At 59.2% G+C, this 15,410-nt stretch overlaps 1 protein-coding gene across 5 annotated transcripts in view; it reads left to right on the plus strand.

The window, feature by feature from the left end:
- OLFM1 (olfactomedin 1) overlaps positions 1 to 14,156 on the plus strand; it is a 36,620-nt gene extending 22,464 nt beyond the window's left edge. For all 5 annotated transcript variants that reach the window (XM_026514319.4, XM_026514318.4, XM_044389502.3 and 2 more), the window contains exons 5-6: positions 6,960 to 7,066; positions 12,496 to 14,156. In XM_026514319.4, the coding sequence (XP_026370104.1) occupies positions 6,960 to 7,066; positions 12,496 to 13,170 (782 nt within the window). In that variant the 3' untranslated portion in view covers positions 13,171 to 14,156. The remainder of the gene's footprint in view (positions 1 to 6,959; positions 7,067 to 12,495) is intronic.
- Positions 14,157 to 15,410: the final 1,254 nt, after the last annotated feature.

Raw genomic sequence — 15,410 nt, forward strand, 5'->3', positions numbered from 1 at the left:
GTGAGTGAGTGTGTCTGCGTGTGTGATGGGTGAGTTTAGGACACGCGTTTCATAGGGCTGGAAACATACATCTCATATTCTCTCCAGGTTGGGAACAAAGGCTAACGAAACTCCCGAGATAGCAAATCATGCGTAGTTTGAATAAAAGAGAAAAGAAAATTCGGTCACACCACCATAGACGACTTGCCATTCACAGCGAGAAAAGGCGTCAGTCCGTCCTAACGGCCTGGATGGAGGGAGCCCCTGAGTGCATGGGCTCCTCAACCCCGTTGTTGCTTTCTGGGGGGCACCAGATCTGGGGGGTCCCCTGCCATGGGGGGACCCCTCTGGATTCTGGCTTGTGCTTGAATTCCTGCTCGCCTTATCAACCTCCCTCTTGCTTGCTCTCACAAATCGTGACTTGCTGGTGTCTGCGCCCATTCTTCTGGCACGTTTCTAATTTCCAGTTCATTCTTGGGTTTTCCTGTGAAGATTAGCTGGCTCTTCTCACCAAATATTTTTTGACACCACAGTTGTTCATGTTCATACTGTATACTTAGTGTACTTGAGGGTAATTTTTAGGGTAATTTTGGTTTATGAAGAAGTTTTCTTAGGTTTTATCTGATATTCTAACTTGATGCCCTCCCCACACCCTCCACACATACCCCAAATGCCTTCTTATAAGCTTACAACATCCCAAAGTAGCAATCTTTTAAAAATCCCTGGCATCATGGGACGAAAGCGAGAGAACATCGAAAGGGCAAGGAAGTAGTCGGCCAGCCCTCCTATTTGAGCAGGTCTGCACGGCCAGATTATTTCGAACGCCGTTCGAGACCTCCCAGCAAAGGCAAACACTCGAAAGTCCCCCAGGCCCAGGAAGGATGGCGAGAGGCATTGGGAGTTTAATCTGGTTTAATGTGGGCACTTCTGCCGTGTCCCATGAGGGATTGTCTACTGCGTTTTTCCAGTCACTTCACAGTGCTCCAGTCCTGGTGTGTCAGGGGCTGGGGGACCTGGGGCAGCCCCAGGAGGGGTCAGGGCTGGGCAGTCTCCACAGTGCTTCCCCGTTCTGACACTCCAGGGTTGGTGTGATGTTTAGAATGTTCACGATTAAGGGTCTGTATTGATGACTACGGGTTATATAATAATTTCCGTCGGGCACAGGTCGGGGTTTCTACCCAGAATTAGCCCACGCTGACCGCCTCTCCAAACACCCCCGTCCAGGGGTCTGAGCATCTGGAGAATCCAGGGGCAGGGGATTCTTGGTTATTTTATCCCGTCCCTGGGATGCAGACTGTGTATACCAGTGAGAACCTGAGATGGGACCTCCATGCTTTCCAAGTAGGGGATCAAGGAGCGAGATGGATTTCAGAATGGAAAGTTACAAACAGCGGGAAGCCATAGGCCTCTCCCAGGGGACAACGCCCCTCTTGGGACGAGCAGCCTTCCCATCTGCACCTGGCCTATTTTTAGAAGCTGCATGAATCTTCCTTTCAGCTTAGGATCTTGGGGCTTCCACGCGGTTACCCTTGGGCCACTGAGATGGTTGATCTGGGAGTAAAGAGAGAGGATGACTCCCAGGGGCTGTGTTCTTTCCCATCGGGAAGCAGCTGTGTGGTCTCGCCTCTGTGTTTCTTTCCTCAGAAACACCTTGACTTGTAGATAGACCCATGGAATCGGAGGCTGCGGGGGGCCCAGGGATCGGCATTTAACCCACACCTGGGTGATTCATGTGAACACCAACGGGTGAGAGCCCCCTGTCTGCGGCAGGCGGTAGCTAGGTATCACTCTGCAGCCGTGTGACTCTCCCTGGGCACTGACTGTCTCAAGTGGCAGCCACCTGTTTACCTGTACAATGAAGGTGTCGGAGTCCCCGTGCCCTGGGATCACCCTGTGAGTCCGGGGACACCTCATATCACGGCTCACACTATGCCCGGCAGAGTGGGTGGTGGGAGGGCAGGCAGGTGGTAAGCGACAGGTAGGCAGGTAGGCGGGCAGACAGACAGACACAGCTGGTAGGTGAATGAACAGACAGGTAGGTGCGAGGTGTGGCATAGATAAATAGCAGATGATAGATTGAGTAGTGGCTCCTCCCGCTCCCTAGGTTTCCATTCGAGCTCAGTAACTGCAGGACCGCATTCCTATCCTGTGGCTGGTTGGTATGGTTTTTATTTCAGGCTTGCAAATGGGCACTGTCTTAGCAGCCTGCTGTCCCGCTGGGAGGTGCTGGTGAGCATAGAGCCGAGGAGCCCGCCCCCTGCACTGTGGGGGCCCCCCATTCTCCCACAGCTGTCCCGGAGGCAGTAGCTCCCCACTCCCGGCCCCAGCCCCTTGGTGCCTTGGCTCCTTGGTCTGAAGTCTCAGTGTGGGTCCGTCCTCGTTACCTCCCCAGTGTAGACACTGCAGCTGCCCCCAGAGTGCTCTCCATTGGGTCGCTCCTTATGGCCACCTTCTCTTTAAGTCGACATGGCTGGTAATTTCTGACCACAAAACGTACACAGAGAAAAACAAGCTTCCATTTGTTTTCTGTTTCTATTTGTAAAGATTGCTCTCTCAATGGGATTGTATGTTTTTCCCAGAGGCCCAGCCAGAAACGACTCTGAAACTCTGTTTCTGAAACTGGAGGTGGGGCTCAGCATCTCTGGGCATCCTCTGCAAGAGAGGCAGCTTCTGACCACTCCCCAGAGCTCCCCTTGTTCCCAGACAGGGGAGCGCCAGAGCTGCCAGCGACCCTGCCCCCAGGCTGGGGCTGGAGACTTCACTGTCCCCCCCCGGGGAGCCCACACAGTCAGATGACCCAGCAGCTAGACCAACTGAGCCAGGACTCAGGATCCAATGCAGAATGCTGTTCACACATTGATGTGTCCTGAGCATCTCATGTGCCTCTTAGCTTCAGGCCTCAATGTTCCTGTCTGTAAGATGGGGGCAGGGAGAAGAGCTGAGTTTTAGGGCTTTCCCCAGAGGGAAGGAAGTGCTCAGACACCCAGAACCTTAGTATCAGAATTTCTGGGGGTCTTCTTGTTCCACCGAGAACACACGTGAATGAAGCCCGTGGGCTTCAGGGTCCACATTGATAACGGTCTTCGCCAGTGTGGGATGTCAGGGCATGGTGCTTCCCCTTGGCACCACATCCTGGGCTCTCTCTGCTGGGGAGGCAAGTCGGAAGCCTCCTTCCTGTTCTCTAGCCCTTGAGATGTAGCAGGTTCAGGAAGGCAGACACATTGGTCCTGACCTGCTCCCAGGGACCTGGAGGGGCAAGGGTGGTATTGAAGATAGCATGAGCGGCTTTTGCGTTCAGTGGAGGATTGAGAGCTAAGTCTAGGATGCCTCCGCCTGCAGGAGACCCGACAGGAAAGAAACCAACCCACATCTGAAGTGCTGTTCGTGTCTTGACCCGAGTGGGATCCTGGCAGGGCAGGCTTCCCCTTCTGGAGTCCTTCCAGGAAGTGATCAGGACTGGGCCTGGTGAGAGGTCTCCTGGCACGTGCCCTTCCCTACCCTGCCCATGTGCGGAGGGGTGATGAGTGACCCTCCTAGGCTCTGGGTCTGCCTGGTCCTCACATTATTCCACCTACGAGGACGTGTGTCTGCCCCAGCTCCCAGCTTTGCAAACCGTTCCCAGTTCACGAGGGATAAAAGCTGGGACCAAGGGGGACCAAAACTGGGGGCCCAGCCTGCCTGCTACGGGGCTCTCGGCCCCTCACTCTGGTCTCTGGCCTGGTTCCTTGGTGGGCATGTCACCCCGGGCCTGCTCAAGGCTCCCTGTGGAGACTGTCCCAGCTGTTGTCCAGAAGTGGAGATTCCTTCTGGGAATAGCGGCAGGCAAATGATTTCACTGCTTTGTCCAGGCTCCTGGATTTGCAAGGTGTCTTCCCTCCTGACACCCACCCCGGGCTCTGGCCTGGGCTCTGGAGGGCGAGGCCGGCCGGACGCTCCCAGCTGGGCGCTCTGGCCCCGGAGCTCCGCCTCCTCTGAGCTGCACCTGCGCAGGGCGGCTTCCCGAGCCTCCCCCCCCCACCACGAGCATCCTGAGCCCTCGTGACAGAGAGGGACACTTTCCTGAACTGAATGTGCCAAGACTCCTCCGTGAGGCTCTGCCATGGGGCTTTTTTAGATCCTGTCAGCTCCCGAGGTCTTGGCAGAACCAGTCTGGACAGAGAACCAAAAATAACTCCCTGACTCAAGGAGGGGGGGCAGCCTCCTGCCCGGTCGGCCCTGGAGACGAGAGGCTGCAGCCCGTATTAGGAAGAGCAGGGCTCCCAGGCCAGGCGGACCCTTCTCCGCAAGCTCTGACCAGTGATTTCAAGGCTCCTCCTGGGGGTCCCCAGAGCCAGGGTGCACGAGGGTGAGGGGAACGGAGAGCTCAGCCCAGGGAGGGCGGGTGTTGGTGCTACTGCTGACCCTTCCCCTCCAGATCAGACCTGACCTGCACCCTGCTTCCTGCAGTGGCCGGCTCCCCAACTCTGCCCCAGGCCCGAAGGCCCACCGTGGGCAGGACGCAGTGCGGTGGTCTGAGGCAGCCCTGACCCCGACTTTTCTCCACATCCTTGATCTGAATCCACAGTCATGGTAGCGGTTGCCGCGTTCACGCCAGACACCCTTCTAGAAGCTCCCCACTTCCTCAGCCCCCGCAGCTGCCCTCTGGGCTTACAGAAAAGGCAGACTGTACCACACTCAGAGGAGGGTGACCCTGCTTCACCTCCCGTCCCCTCTGCTGGGGCACATGGCGAAGGACATCTTGAGGGTTTTCTGAGAGATGAATCATTTTACCTCCAAGTACCTGAGAGATGATTCACTCACTCATTCATGGATGGTTCCGTGGCAGAGCCTTGGGGGACCAGCCAGGGAGTGCAACAAGCTTGTGGCCTGGGGCTGCAAGACCTGGACACTGGGGTCTGAGGCCCCAGGAAATGTGTGGTCACTGGCTTGAGTTGGGGAGGACAAGGTGGGCGGGGTTCCGAAGGCAGAGGTCTCAGGTAGAGGCCTGGGTTTGGGCAAAGCCGTAGAGGACAGGTGAGAGGGCTGGGGGAGGACACTCCAGGTGCAGAAGCAGCCTGAGCAAAGGCGTGGAGGCGGGAAGGGCCAGGCGTCTGTGCCGGGCTGGGGCACGGGCCCGCCATCTCCGCCCGCTGGGTGTGATGTGGAGGACAGACATCTGGTCTCCTTCAGGAGGTCATCCAGCACAGGGGGCCGTGGCTGCGCAGACTTGGCCAGAGCCTCGGTGTGAGTCAGCAGCACACTGGATGGAAAACCCACAGGCCCGCCGGGCTCCCCGAGTCAGGACACCCTTGGGGGTGATGACTCCTCCTTCCGGGCGCCGGCAGGACCACTGTCCCCTGGCTCAGTGGTGGGGAGGCTCTGGCGGCTGGAGGTGGCCCCTGTCACTGTCTCCCAATTCCCACCCAGTCCAGAGAAGCTGCTGTCTCCCAGGGGCAGCCCAGAGCCCCTAGGTCGTAGGAACCAGAGAGTGCAGGGGGACACCAGCCTTGAGCACCCCCTTTTTCTTCCAGTCCCTGTAGACACTGGCAAACCTTGGACCTTTCTCCCATCCCCCTTGTCCTCCCACAGATGGGGGACGTGTGCATGGGGCCCAGCAAACTTGCTCTGGTTCTTAGCAGGGACGCGACCCACCTGCCCATCCACCACCAGCTCCACAAGCAATGACTCCTGCCAGGAAGCCGCGGGCTGTGAGGGGACAGTATTTACGTGGGAGAGCACAGGATTACTCCCGAAAGAGGAACAGACAGGAAATCTGGAAAGGGGAAGAGATAGGCTGGTAGAAATAGGTGTGGACCCAAGGCAAGGCGGCGCCAGCCATGAGCAGGGCGGTGCCACTGATGGGGGTGTGGGTGCCAGCACCCCCGTTCCTGCCTGCAGGCGGCTAACATCCCTCCCGGCGCTCTCTGCGCTCCCGCCAGCACGAAGAAACAGGACTCCAGGCGCTGGGCTGGGTTGTCAGGGGTTGGTCTTCGCAGTCCTGCATGGTTCTAATGCAGAAACTCACCCCACTTCCAGTTCTTAGAGAGACCATCTTCTGAGGCCCGGCCCGCTCTCAGTTCTGCAGGATTATCCCGGCTAAACCGTGTCCCCGGGTTAAGTCACTGACAATCTTCTGAAAGCACCCAGATCTCCTTGGGACCTTGCTGACTGCACTGTGTGCGTGTGCAGGCTCCTAGGGCCCAGCAACGCCTTGCCCTCCGGGCTGGCGGGGATTCCTTTAATCTGGAAGACCCAAGTGGCCGCGGAGTCTCTGCTGGGCCGTCAGGTGCAGCCCGGCAGGCCCACGGGGCTGTGGGAAGGCGCTGGGTCCCCGCCTCCGCTGTGCGGGTGCTGGGGTGGCTCTGGGTCCCTCCCTCCCGGCGTCCCTCCATGAGACGGGTGGCACTGAGGCCACATCTGCAGCCCCATCCGTCCCGCTGCCCCGCTCTGTCCGTGCCTCCGGAGTCCCAGCTCTCTGGCCGCACGGGGGGCCCCCGCCCCAGGCAGAAGGGAATGTCTCCCCCTGCGGGAGGTTCTCTCCCCTCGTCTGGTTCTAACTGGCCGAGGGGTGCGGAGCAGTGAGCTCGTCCCAAAGGAGCCAGGTGGTGCTGTGCATGGAGTCCTGTGGGGAGTCCCACCACGTGGGGCCTTGCGATGCCCTCTCTCCCGCCGCCGTGCCAGCTGCCCAGAGGACAAAACCGTATCTTGACGAGGCCAGTCCCCTATATGTCCTGCCGTGGCACCTCCACCCCCGAGCCCCTTGGGACTCAGGGAGTGAGGCAGGGAGGTAGGGGTGCTGTTCCTCCCTCTCCCTGTGCTCCCTGGCCTCGGGGGCTCTGTTTGGGGGCGGATGGGGAGCTTCTCCGGCCTTTGGGGCTAGGGGTGTCACCAGGAAGAGTGGCACCCTGACTGAAAGGAGCAGAGGGGACCCACGTCCTCCTGCAGTGGGTGGTCAGGGTCGGACCAGGAGCTCACCTTCTGCTCTGTGCCCTGTCTTCCAGCTTGTGGCAAGCTGACGGGCATCAGTGACCCCGTGACCGTCAAGACCTCGGGCTCAAGGTTCGGGTCCTGGATGACAGACCCTCTGGCTCCAGAAGGTGATAACCGGGTAAGTGCCTCTTCCGCCAGGCCTGGGTCTGGGGGTGCCGCGGTCCCCCATGGGGCCGTCCCCCGAATGTCTCTCACTCCAGTGCCCGTGTGCCCACCTACGCGGAAAACCACGCCAGCAGTTGTGGCTGGAGCCCTGCTGGGCGCTCCTGGGGGTTTGTTCCCCGCGGCTTTGGGGAAGGACTCTGGTCCTGGCTGAGGTCCCTGTGCTCCCCCGGAGTCGCAGACCACAGGGGTGGGGTCCAGTAGGGGACCGATGGTGGGGTCGTCAGAGCAGGTGGAGCCCCGCAAAGCCCCCCTCCCCCCCCACCCAGGGCTCCACTCTGCCTTTCCAGCTGGAGGGCAGGGGAGGGGAGCTCCCAGACACTCCCAGCCCCACCCCTGCCCCAGGTGGAGCTCCTCTCAGGCCTTAGTTCAAGGGCATCTCATTGGTGTTTCATTTGTTATTCAAGACTGATGGAAATGCATGTTCCTTTCCGATTTAAGGAAGAGGCTGTGTTCTTTTTCTCCCAGCCATTACCCGCCTGGGTAAAAACTCAGAAAAGGAGAGAAAAGCAGGGCCTGGGTTGTGTCTCGCGAGCCCCATTGGGGATTTGGGGCTGAGGGCCGGCCGGCTGAGCGCGGGGACGCCCGGATATGGCTGTTCGGTGGCGCTTGGAGCCTCCGCCAGAGGCAGACTCCCCTGCGGCTCTCAGGGGACGAGGGGCACCGTCTGGGCATGCGTCCTCTGGCCAAGCGCCCGCTTGCTGGCTACGCTCCAGGGCGTGAACAAGCCAGAAGTCTGGGGCCACTCCCACCCGCCCCTGCTTTCAGGGGCTGGCAGGACGTTCAGAAACTGACCACTTTTTAAGAAAATCTCTGCTCTTCCTTCAGGCAGGATTGAGAGAGGGGCTTCTAGGCCTTGTCTGGAGGACTCTTAATGGGAAGGAAAGGGTGGCTTCCTCTCCCCGGAGATTTCTGGTCTCCACGGCTCCCTTCCCCCACTGCCACACCTGCTGGCCCCAGGATGCAGGCAGCATCTCTTGTGTTTCGGAAGTGAGGTGGCACCGCACTTCCTCCTGGGGAAGGTGGGCATGGGGCGGGGACCACGGGGCATCTGTCTATGCAACCCCTGTCCCCCGGCCCCGGAGCGGCTCACACCAGCCTGGGCTGCGGAGGATTCTGGAGAGTCCGTCCCGGACCGCAGACCCGGGGTGCAAGTGCAGACAGGTGTTTGGAGGGTGGTTTCTGTTTTATTTTCTGGGTTGAGTCGGGACAGTTAGCTGGTGCTTGCAAGTTCTCTGACAGTCTAAGGGGCTGTAATGCCAATCGGTCTCCTGGCCTCATTCCCCGCGGCGAACCCCAGCTCTGTTCCGGGTTTGGTGATGGTGAGACGGCAGGGCTCCGCGCCGGCACAGCTGAGCCCTCTGCGTGCACGGAGATCCCTTAGTATGAGAGGCTCTGCGGTAGCACCGCGACACGCGTGCCGGGCCCTTGGGGAGCGTTCTGCGTGCCTGTCCTGGTTGGGCATCCAGCGACCCTCAGCGACCTGCTGGTGTGGAGGTCACCCTCACCCCAGCTGTTTGATGAGAAAACCCCGGTGCAGTCTCGAGGCCACGGTCCTGGGAAAGGCCGGTCCGTGGTTTCAGTAACAAGCGTCTACAGCAGGCGCCCTGAGACGGCCCAGTCCCCCTCTCCTGCCTGCAGTCTGCCCACCACACACGCCCCACACACCGGGGTCTGGGGGCTCGTGCCCGCGTCCGACACCACACGCATGCCTCTGGCCCCTGCAGTGATATCATTTTCCTTTGTTGTAAAGAGCACTGCTCAAAAGATCCCTTCTCAGATCCCAAGTATCGGGGCTCCTGGAAGCCCAGCTGTTTGCCCCAAACGGGGAGGGTGTTGGTTCGCAAAGCTGTGGAGGGGTAGGAGATGCTGCCGATAATGGGACACCTGTTCCTGCCTGATGACTGGGTCGCCCTCCAGAAAAGGAGGCCCCGGGGATGGACGGAGTGCGCGGAGAGAGGGCGGCAGGAAGAGGCCTCCTTGGGGGGCTGCTGGCTAGGGGAGGGGGGAGCCGAGCTGGCTGGTGGGATGCCGGGCAGCTCTGCCCCACACCTGTGTGGTTCGGGCCATTCGGAGCCACGTGCTCAGCACAGCCCCCTCCACCCCCAGCCGCTGAGGGGCGCGTCCCTGGGCCCTGCCACTGATCTGGAGGACAGCTGTTTTGTTTGGATCCTTTTCATTCTCCCCTCCCATTTTGATCACACATGCAGGAAAACAGTAACTTGTTCCAAAGGGAAACAAGAATCCATGTCAGCTTCGGGGCAGGCTGCCACGGGGGTGTGGTCAGAGGCATGTGGCCAGAGGCTGGGGAGCAGGGAGCGCTGCACGGGGGGTCCCTGGTGGGGGCCCGTCTGGGGGCCGCAGAGGGGCGGGCATGGCTCACTGCCTCCCGACGCCTTTGCTCTGAGCTGCTAGAACAAGGTTAGCTCAGGATGCGTTTGCGCCCTTCCTTACTTGACTCCTTTATTAAGCACCAGCTGTGTGCCAGGCTCTCCGCTGGACTCTGGTGTTCTTCCACCATGTCTGGAAGCTGCCTTCTCTCGGTGGTGACTGGCCCACGTGCTTCTGATGGTGCTGGGGCTCCAAAGCTCTCACCCTGATGCCAGGCTGTGCCCCCCCCCCCCCCAATGCAGGAGACCTTCCTCCCTGACTCTGTCTGGAGTCCACACCTTCCCTCCTATTGGCTGGCTTCGGCTGTAGACGTCCCAGGCCAGCTCGCATCAGCCCCTCTGTGTCTACGTCTCTCCTCTTCTTAAGACACCACTCATTGGATTTAGGGCCCACGCTAATCTATCTTGAGATCCTTAATGACATTTGCAAAGCTCTCTTTTCCAAATAAGGTCACATTTACAGGTTCCTGGATGTGGACATATCTTTTGGGGGGCCACAGTCACCCCACTACAAAATTGAGACCTCCCTGTCTGGGCGTAGAGGGGGTGTAGGAAATGCCCTTCAGGTGGTGGGCATGATCAGTGGAGAGGGGGACAGCACGGTGGGAGCGGCAGGTGCGGGGCACAGAGCACCAGGCCAGAGGTGTCTGAGAGCTAGGGACTTGGCCTGGCAGGTGCAAAGGCGGCCGGATGCTGCAGGGAAGAGCCTGGAGCTGAGGAGTCAGGTTTACAGAGGAATGATGGTCTGGATCGCAGTTCTGGAAGGTTCAATCAGGCGGCACCAGGCATGGGGGCGAATAGGGAGCTGACGGCATAACAGGGCAAGGCGGCACAGACCATAGCAAGACGGCTCAGGCTCCAAGCCAGAGGGTCCTGCCTTGCCCGCACATTGGAATCACCTGAAACTTTAACCAACACACGTGTGGCTCTGTCCCTGGAGTCTGATGCAATTGTTCTGGGAAGTGAGCGTGCCCGGGGGCTCAGAGGGCAGCCAGGTTCCAGGCTCTAGGAGTTCAGATATGGGGGTTCTGGGTGAGGCTGGAGAGTCGGGGGAGGCCTTCTGGGGGTGATGGGATTCTCTGTGAGTCTTGGGACTTGGATGGGAGGGGAGAGAAAGGCATTCCGATCCGGAGATCACAGTGAACCCAGAGCGGTGCCCACTGTAAGGGAAGGGGCACCTTATCTCAGGGCCCTTCAGGGCTGCGATGCTGTGCCTTCTTTCTGCAGAGGGGCTTTTCATTGGTGTCTTACGGCCACCAGGCCAAGAGCTGGTCTTAAACATTTAGTGTCCTGGGCTGGCTTTCCCTCCCGGCCTAAATTGCATTTTCCAAAAGCATCTCCCGGCCTAAATTGCATTTTCCAAAAGCATCGTGCCCTGCGTCCGATTTGCTAATTTCCGGGAAGAGGCAGTTTACAAATCTTGAGCAATTTGGTGCCCATTTCACCCATCTCTGCACACGGGGGGAGGCACTGGACCCTGGGGTCCTGGTGTTACAGGCCCGCTCATGGGGGCGGAGACATTTGTGCACATTCAGGAACACGTCCGTGCTGAGAGCGGGAGAGAGGCGGCTTCAGCGGGCCTGGGTCAGGAGAGGGTTCAAAGGGGGGAATGTTGTTTGAGCCGGTCTTGGAAGAAGCACTGAGCTCCCTGTCTCAGGAGAGAGCCAAGGGGAGGCAGGAGGGCCAGTCCTCGGCAGCGTGATCATGGCCTCCGGAACCCCTGGCAGCCCAGCACCTGCCCGTTCTAATCCGAGACCCATATCGCGGGGGGCTGGTCTGTGGAGGCTAAGGGTAGTAAAAGCCTCAAACGAGACCCAGGTTTTTTTTTTTTTTTAATCTCATTAAAAACAAAAAGCACACCTGCCTCTGAGCATCTGAATAGGAGCCTCAGGAACAAGGTTAGGATTTTTTCTAAATTTTTAATGCGTGTGTAATGCCGTGTCTGAAAGGCCCGCATCCTTAATCTCTCCTGCAGCCGGCAGAGCCTTGACGGGTAAAGCAGCTGTCCTGCTGCCAGACAGATGCACTGGGGACGGCGCTAGCCGGGCAGACCTCTTCGTGTAACTGCATTGCTTTCTAATTTGCTCCCATATTGGTTGAAAATGACTAAAGCGTTTTGTACAAAGTCTAGACAGTTTCGCGTCAACTAGCATTTAAGCAATAATCGGAAATCTCTTCCTCTGTAACCCCAAACGTGAGCCAGCACTGGGTTTGCTCCCTTGGTGGCTTGTGACCCTCGGGGCCTTGCACGAAGCCCTTGTGCTTCTTGGAGAAGCAGCCCGGGGGGTGGGTGTGACCGTGATTCCACGTGAAGTGCCCCAAGTGCCCTCTTAATGCTCTCCTGCCTGGCAGATAGGGCGCCTCAGTCCGGGCCGCTGTGGCAGCCTGGCGGGACGAGAAGACCGACGTCCGGTGGCCCCTTGCATGCGGGAGGTTGCCCTTCCTGGTGCCCTACCTTGGTGATGGGTCCCCACGCCACAGGAGCCACCTGCGCCTGCGAATGTTCTCCTCGTCCAGTGTCGTCTTGCTGGCTTAGGCGTTCGTGCTCTGATGGAGTTCCTTCCTTCCCCATATAAGTGGGAGCACCTGCTGTGTTCCTGGCCAGGGAGGCGCAGTGAACCCACAGCCTGGACGCAGCCTGAGCAGAGGGGCGGGGGGCGGTTCTGTCGCCACCCATGTCCCCGACCTGCGGGGTAGCTGCACCCCAAGCTTGTGGGCTGCCAGTCCCCAGACCCCCTTCCCAGAGAGTGCCTCCCCATCCTTTGTCTTCACCGGGCCTTCTTTCCCAGCGGGGACAGTCCTGTTGGCTTTGACGCGTACCCTGTGAGTTTGGGGGAAGGACATGAAGTGACATTGCCTGGTCTTCATCGTCCTCCCCTGGTTCTCTCGGCTCCGTCTCGAGGTGCCGGGCCGCTGCTGAGTCCCGTGGGGGAGCCCCGCCTGCACCCCCAGAGCCACTAACGGGTGTGCCCTCTCCCCCCCACCACCCCCGCAGGTCTGGTACATGGACGGCTACCACAACAACCGCTTTGTCCGCGAGTACAAGTCCATGACCGACTTCATGACCACGGACAATTTCACGTCGCACCGCCTCCCGCACCCCTGGTCCGGCACGGGGCAGGTGGTGTACAACGGCTCCATCTACTTCAACAAGTTCCAAAGCCACATCGTCATCCGGTTCGACCTGAAGACGGAGACCATCCTCAAGACACGCAGCCTGGACTACGCCGGCTACAACAACATGTACCACTACGCCTGGGGTGGCCACTCGGACATCGACCTCATGGTGGACGAGAACGGGCTGTGGGCCGTCTACGCCACCAACCAGAACGCCGGCAACATCGTCATCAGCAAGCTGGACCCCGTGTCCCTGCAGGTCCTGCACACCTGGAACACCAGCTACCCCAAGCGCAGTGCCGGCGAGGCCTTCATCATCTGCGGGACTCTCTACGTCACCAACGGCTACTCGGGGGGCACCAAGGTCCACTACGCGTACCAGACCAACGCCTCGACCTACGAGTACATCGACATCCCCTTCCAGAACAAGTACTCCCACATCTCCATGCTGGACTACAACCCCAAGGACCGCGCCCTGTACGCTTGGAACAACGGCCACCAGGTCCTCTACAACGTCACCCTCTTCCACGTCATCCGGTCCGACGAGTTGTAGGGGTCCCCGCCGCAGAGCCCGGGGGCCAGGCCTCCCCCACGCGGACACGCCTGCGGAGCGGCCGCGGAAACAACCTCCCGATACTAATCATGCTAATTTTGAGACCTCGGCGGCAGCGTGGGCTCCAGCACCGCGCGTTGGCCTCACCTCTGTGCGCCTCTGGTTCGAGCGAGAGGGCAACACACTTGGGAAGAGACACATCCCCCCCGCCCCCCGTCTTTGCAGCTGGAACTGCAGTCCAGGGATCCCTGGTCCCCTCTCCCCCGCCCCGCCGCCCCCTGCCCGGCCCCCTTTCTGGTCAAATAACCTACAGAAGTAAGGCAACGACTGTTGGCCTGTTCTCGCCCGAGAACAACCACTGTTAGGTCGCATGGACATTTCCCCCAGATCGCGCTCAGCTCCGGTGGGCGTGCCTGCCGTGTTCCATCGAGGGCCCGCGGGCCGGCCGCGCTCCACGAGTGTAACTCATCCCATCACAGCTGCTGTCTCTCGACCGCGTGTTGTGTCTTAGCTGAGCTGCGCGGAGGCCCCGCGGCCCCACGGACCCGTGTGCGGCGCCTGCCGGCGGCGGCCGCACCCACTTGTCTGAGCTCGCGTCCCCCGTAGATATATCGTGCCGCGTCTGTCTGTCGTTTCCTTGAGGTGGTAGCTCTGTGTTCCGTTTATGCGCTGGGTGTTGTAAATGCCGTGCTGTAGTTTGGACTTAGTAAGTGGATGGTTTTTGTTTCTAAAAAGAAAAAAAAAATTTCAGTGTTCACCCTTAGAAAGAGGTAATCAAGTTCATGTTGATAATAAAGGAATTACTCTTCTTGTTGTTAAATTACCTAACGTACCCGCGGGTAGGAAGGGCTTATCTAGGGAAACTGTTTCTGCTGGGGAAGGAACGGTTCCGAGGGAAGACTGCGTGGGGAGCACAGTTCGAAGCCAAAACGAGGGAACTTTGTACCGTCCGGTTATTGAAGGAACAATAAAGATATTAGGAGATATCTTCGCTTCGCTGGTCATTTCTGAGGTTTTAAAGACAATGAGGCTTTCCAGAGCCCTGGGGATGTTTCCCAGAGTCCGGGTGGGGCTCTCCCGAGAGGCCCCGTCTGGGGCACGTCCTCCATCGGGTCCCCGACCCCCACCCCCCAGAAGCCAGAGGACAAGCCTGGGGCTCTGCACCCCCTGGGGTGAATCCGAAGCCGAGGCCGCATCGCTGAAACCCCACCTCACTCCGCCGTGGGGGTCTCCTCCAAGGGTACATCTGGATGGGGTCTGGGACAGGCACCCACCGGAGATGGGGTGGGGGCACCCGTGGAGAAGCTGCCGAGCAGTCAGAGGAGGTAAACCAGGCCCCCCTGGCCGGCTGACTCAGTGGGGCTGTGGTGGGTCCAAGAGGTCAGCGGCTGGCTCTCTCTGGGACCTGGGTCCCCAGGCCTCGGACACAAAGGACCTTGCTCACCCGCGGGGCCCGGGCCAACTCACGGGCTGTGCCTGTCGAGGAGGACGTGGGTCCTGCCTCAAACCCTCCCCACCCCAAATCCTTTCCTGCTTCCTGGTTACTGCTGGGCCCTCCGCGTCCTTCTGCCAGGGAGCTCAGGGATACCCTGAACTGTATGACAGGAAAGGAGGGGCGGGCAGGGGGAGGCCTGGACCTTAATTAGAACCTCTTTAGCTGGACGTCCCCTGTGAGCAGGACGGCTCTCCTGCCTCGGCAGGACGAGCTTGCAAGCAAAGCTTGTAGGAGGGGGAGACCGGTTCACACTTTCATGTTCTTACAAATTTTCTTAGAGTGAGGCGTCCAAACTCCTCCCCGTGAGAGATGGGAGCTGGTTATTCGAGTTTCGGTAAAGCCACAATTCAGTCCACAAGGCCACTGGCTACTCCTGGTGTGATGGAGATCCAGCCAAGCCCACTGGGCAGAGGCCGCCCTGTAATCACAGCTGCCAGGGTGGGCCGATTGCTTCCTACTTCCCCCGAATGACAGAGGGAAGAGCAGACGTACAGACAGATACCTGTTCTGAGTTCCAGAAACAAAATAACGACCCAAGAGGTGCAGAATGGATTTGCTGTCTCGGACGGAGTATTTGCTAGGGAAAATATGCCTCCAGGATATTAAATACACAAGAGAAATTGTTCCATCCAGAGAGCAAATAAAACAAGCGGCCAGCCACTAAATCTCCCGGATTCCAATAACTGAATATACTGGCTGATGGCAGAACATCTGTGGATGAATTTTCTTTATTAAAAGTCTGGCT

This window comes from Ursus arctos, unplaced genomic scaffold (genome assembly GCF_023065955.2).
Source record: "Ursus arctos isolate Adak ecotype North America unplaced genomic scaffold, UrsArc2.0 scaffold_18, whole genome shotgun sequence".
In the NCBI taxonomy this organism is placed as follows: Eukaryota; Metazoa; Chordata; class Mammalia; order Carnivora; family Ursidae; genus Ursus; species Ursus arctos.